The sequence below is a fragment of the Bidens hawaiensis genome, unplaced genomic scaffold, assembly GCF_021521415.1.
Source record: "Bidens hawaiensis isolate Kalapana, Puna unplaced genomic scaffold, B.hawaiensis_p1.1 tig00027550_1, whole genome shotgun sequence".
NCBI lineage: Eukaryota > Viridiplantae > Streptophyta > Magnoliopsida > Asterales > Asteraceae > Bidens > Bidens hawaiensis.
Window position 1 is genome coordinate 33,306 of NW_027494463.1, and position 5,622 is coordinate 38,927.

The following is a 5,622-nucleotide window of genomic DNA, read 5'->3' on the forward strand; positions in this document are numbered from 1 at the left end:
ATAACTTTAAAACTTATCTTTTTTTTTTAGAATAAAATATCTTAAAGATAACAGATCTTTAAGACTTCTATCGATGAGAATTGTTACAATTAAGCCGAAAGATCATATCTTGACAATAAAATGTACAATAAAACTAAGCGTAAAGGGGTACCTTTGTAGTAGATACTTATAAAATTAACAAGCTTACATATGATGCTTTGTAGTAGATACTTATAAACTTAACAAGCTTATATATGATGTCCCTGACTGTCGAGTCTTTATGCATCATGCTTTCAGAATTTGTGTTATTCGAGTTAAAAATGACAAAGCAATTCTTTTTCCACTTAGCAACTTGGCCAATCTTTGACCTAGCAAGATTAAATTGGACAATCCTGGCGATAAAGCCTTTACTAGGGTAAACCCGTTATGCTGGCGACAAGGCCTTTACTTGAGAGACATGAGAATGTCTAAACCTTAGATAAAACTGGGGAAATTCCCAGACGTGAGCGACACAAAGATGCCGAAACCTTAGATAACATGAAAATGTTATAAACCTTAGGAATGTATGTGTGACACGTCTGCCACTTATCTTAAAAATCCGATATATAGCCAACAACAACCGGATTATCAGCTGGTCTGGTCCGGCTGCCTCGAACTACAGTCGATTATTGTGCTCTCCAGGCGGGGTGCTACCCAATTCATCAGAAAGGCGAAGACCTTTAAACCTTAGAAGATATCAGGGATATCATATTCTTATGTGAGGTGATCAGCCTCTTACTTTTGTCAAGATAATGTATCCTCAGGATATCTGCAAAACACTGAACTCTTGATGAGGGGTGGGTGTTAGCCTGGCTAACACCCCTCCGATGCTTAAGTCAGTAATTTGATAAAGAGATAATATAAAGATAGAATATAAACAATTTAAAGATAGATAAGGAGACATACCTTTATCCAAGAGTGTTTGAGATGTGAACATACCAGTTGAGGATACTAGCAAAAATAAGCCTTATGATGGATAGCATTCCAAGCTCTTGGTATAGGAACGCCTTCCATAGTGACTAACCTGTAGGCTCCTTTGCCTGCTTCTGAATTGATCAAGTAAGGACCTTCCCACTTTGGAGCTAGTTTTCCATCTGCCGGGTTGGTGGTATTCTGAAATGCTTTTCTCAATACCATATCTCCCATTTGGAATCTTCGAAGCCAGACATTCTTGTTTTAGGATTTGGCGATTCTTTGCTGATAGGCCGCCATTCTGATCTTGGCAAGGTCTTTGAGCTCGTCAATAGTGTCTAGATCTTCAGTAAGGATTTGGTTTTTGGACTCAGTGTCTTGGATGCTGGTTCTTGCTGTGGGGATCACCATCTCTGTAGGGATAACATCTTCAGCTCTAAACACCAAAGAGAAAGCACCCGTTGCATTTTTTGAAGTAGTCCTATCAGCCCAAAGTACGAACGGTAATTCTTCAGCTCATTTTCCTTTCTTGGATCCCAACGTTTTTTTCAAATTGTTGATGATGATCTTATTGCTTGATTCTGCTTGACTATTAGCTTGAGGATGCACCGATGTTGAAGTTATCATCTTAATTCCCCAACTTTCATAAAAGTTGGTTGCCCGGCTACCAATGAACTGTGAGCCATCATCACAAACGATCTCTGCCGGGATACCTGATGTGCTAAAAGTAGTTATTAATTTATTAACTAAATAAACACTAAACTAGACACTAAGTAATAAATTCTAGACTCTTAAACTTAACTAAACTATTAACCGGCAAGTGAACCGATCGACTCTAGTACAGCTAAGTAAGTCCGGATATCGAACCCACGAGACTCTTTAAATTACGTAAACCATCTAAATTAGACTCAACTACAAACACGACTATTTATTTATTATTTGCCTAAGGGGGGTTTTATTAATAAACTAATTTTAACTAATTAAGAAAACTAAAGACGACTAAACTTATAACTTAGACTTAATTCAGATGATGATGAACAACTAGCTAGGCTAGAATCCCCTAAGTTTCAGTTATCAATTAACCGGTAGACTATTTAGTTATGGAACTAGGATCGTAAAATAGACGCTTAAGAGAAAACCCGAACAGGACCCCTGACCCTTCTCAAGAGACACCTATAGATTTCTAATAAGTTTTAACGCACCCAGTATTAAAAATCAAGTTTCCTTACGGTCACCTAATGAATTACAAACTAGTTCCTTTATACGAAATAGTTCCTTACGGTCGCGCGACGCTCTGGATGAGGGGGCTGACCGGTCCGGTTCGTTTCCTGATGCGGTCCGGTGCAATTCTTATGCGGTCCGGTTCAATTCTGATGCTCCGGTTCACCGGTTTGGCTTGTTTTAGCTCTTTTTTTGCCCTTTTTAACCATGAACAAATCTCAGAACCTACATTATTCAAATATGTTAGTAATATACAAATTCTAATAAAAACCAAACGAAAATTAATAAAATATTATATTAAATATACAAGAGATTTATAAATATTTAGCATTATATCAAATATCCCCACACTTATCTTTTTTGCGTCCCCGAAAAAGTCTCATTGCAATGGGATCAGCGTCGGAGAAATACAGTCTTAAAAACATATAAGGTTATCTTAAAGCTTAGATAAACGTAAAACCCGCGATTGCTGATATTTTATCCACTTATACCCAGCCACCAGCCTATCAAGCCCCCACGCACATTAAGCATTTAAGTTTAAGTGATATCAAAAACCTATAGGTCTCACACCTTTGAAGTTAAGATCTACCTACCCCATATCAAGCATAGTAAAGACAATTAAAAATAATTGAGTTGAAGCAAACTGGTTCAACATATCACCGTAAGATAACAACCCCTTAATGGTAAGAAGAAAATGCACTTAGATGGAATTAATGGATGATAGGTCAAGTGAGGTTGTACGAGCATGGCCTAAATATTATTGGACTTTGTCCTATATATGCCCTAAAAAATATTTATTGACTAAAAACTTCGAGCTCCAATAGTGTATCCTCAGAGTCGCTATCCCCTTGGTAACATATAAACTTTCAGTCTCGTCTAGTATGTGCACTTTGGCCTCTTTTTCTATTTTTGAGAATGCTTCTTTAGCATTTTTCATTACATAACTTTTCTCACCTTTTCTTTTCTTTTTTATTTATTTATTTTTTATTTTTTTTATTGTGCACTTAGGCATATTTTACCTAAAAATATATAACTAAAGACTAAAGCTCGTATAAAATTGGACATTTGCGGGGCGCCACCACTCTTTATTTATTTTCATAAAACGGAGTGGCGTGCTAATTTTAAAGTGTGTCTAATTCTCACCACCTTAGGGTAATCAAATTATGGTAATACTCTCTATACTTTATCGAATTTTAGCTTCACTGCCCCCCCTAGGATGAGAACCCACAAAATCTAAGATTAATAAATTTATTAAGAATATGCAATGGAAAATCTTTCAAGACTAGTTGGGCCTATCGACATATCCAAGCTTAGTACGCTTTCTTTTATATTATCTCATATTATTAGTAGTTTGAAAAACCGATTCTCGATAAGTATCCTCAACTCCCATTTAAGCGCAAAAAGAAACAAAATCAAGGGACATTTTTCAAAACTTTTTTTTTTTCAATTTTTTAGGATTAAAATAAAATTTAACTATGACTCAAATGTCCTATCCCCACACTTAAATTTAGCATTGTCCTCAATGCAAGGATAAGGACTAAAAATAAAAATAAATTCGGAATACAAAAAACTAAAAGATAAAAACGTAAATAAATAAAAATAAACAAGCAAGATAAATAATGGAAAAGACTTAGCTGGTAATATGCGTATGACGATATGATGCCAAAGTCTTCTTCCATGAATGCCTTAAACTCCGAACGTACTCAGCAAACGATATCTCATTCTCTCACACACGAACGGAAACGGCAAACACAACAAACAATATCCAAAAATATCTTATCAATTTGATAGATGTTAAGCGTTTAAGTATTTTACCAGACCAACCAACCCAACCAAATGAATAAAATATGAATAAATAACAACAAATAATAAAAAGTATACAGGTCGGCTGCTCCATCCCCATACTTGAATTTTGCATTATACGTTATAGGGGTCATTTTTCTAGCTCTCTCAATCCTACAAAAACTTAAAAACAAAAACAAAGAAGAACTACAAAAAACTACGTTAGTGACACGACAAGACTCAAAAATAAAGATGGAATAACTATACAAACTTTACACTTGAGTTTTCACTCAAGACACTTTACTGTGTAAACTACTCTGCTGTCCAAGTGGAGCTTCCTCCACCTCAGTCAAACTCCATGGTCCCCCAAGAAACTGCATCACGATACGACCAATCATCATTCATATTCCTCTCATCTCCAACTTTTCCAAACTCCACAAACTTTTGTAGACCACCACATTTCTTTCTATCAAACTCCATCGACTCTCAAGAACTCGTGGCCTCTCTCTCCTCCTCCAAACAAACTCTGACGGAACGGCGGTGCTCAAGACGTGGATTCATGCCCGAAATAAAAGACTCAATTTCATAAACAGGATGACATGGATCAATGAGACCGTCTTGACCACTAGGGTGTCTCATGTATTTAGCAACATAAGTGAAACTATCGTCCCCCGGCTCTAAGAGTGATATTACCATAAAAAACATCTACAAGTGCCCTAGCAGTACGCAAAAATGGACGACCTAAAATAATAGGAACTCTCTCATCGGCCTCCATATCTAAAACCACAAAATCTACGGGGAAAACCAAATTATCGACTTTCACGATCAAGTTTTATATGATCCCCCTAGGATACTTCACCGAACGGTCAGCTAATAATAACGACATACGGGTGGGTGTAAGGTCTCCTAGGCCTAGCTTCTCAAACAACGAATATGGCATTAAGTTTATGCTAGCTCCTAGGTCCGCTAATGCTTGACACGAGGTATCCCTACCAAACAAACATGGAACGGTAAAAACACCGGGATCGGGTAACTTTTCGGGTACCTTATTGAGAACTACTGCCAAACACTCTCCATTCAGTGGAACGGTGGAAAGCTCCTCCAGACTTTCCTTTCGTTTATGAAGATCTTTCAAAAACTTGGCATATTTTGGCATATGCTGGAAGGCCTCGATAAATGGAAGGTTAATCCTAAGCTGCCTAAACATATCTAAGAAGTTCCCGTACGAAATTTCTCATTCTTAAGACGGGTTGGATACGGGACACGAGCATGATCTATAAGCGGTGAAGGGCTAACATCTCTCGTTTTTTCTCCTCACTTCCTCTAACTATGGGCTCACTGGTTGGTGTGGTACTTGCTGGGCCTAGCCTCGGGTGCACCCTCCCAGGATTCTCCATCACTATCTCCTCATCCACTAACTCATCTATTTCCTCTACCTCAATCTCTCTCTCCGGACCTAAAACCCTACCACTACGAGTAGAAATGGCATTTAACTGAGCTGCACGATTTTGCTTAGTGGAACCTGAAAACTGACTTAGGGGTCTCTCATCTAAACATCGGGCTATATCACCTATGGTTCTCTGAAGATCTAAAAGTGTGGACTGGTGATTCCTGAAAAGCAAATCATGATCAGCAAATTTTTTCTGCGTTTCCTGATCTCTAACCAGTATTTGCTTCATCATCTCTTCT

The 5,622-nt window shown here is 37.6% G+C and overlaps 1 protein-coding gene across 1 annotated transcript; it reads right to left on the reverse strand.

Moving 5' to 3' along the window:
* Positions 1–4,765: 4,765 nt before the first annotated feature.
* On the reverse strand, positions 4,766–5,140 carry LOC143575613 (uncharacterized). Its single transcript, XM_077059932.1, has one exon. It carries the CDS (start codon positions 5,138–5,140, stop codon positions 4,766–4,768), a length of 375 nt encoding a protein of 124 aa, XP_076916047.1.
* Positions 5,141–5,622: the final 482 nt, after the last annotated feature.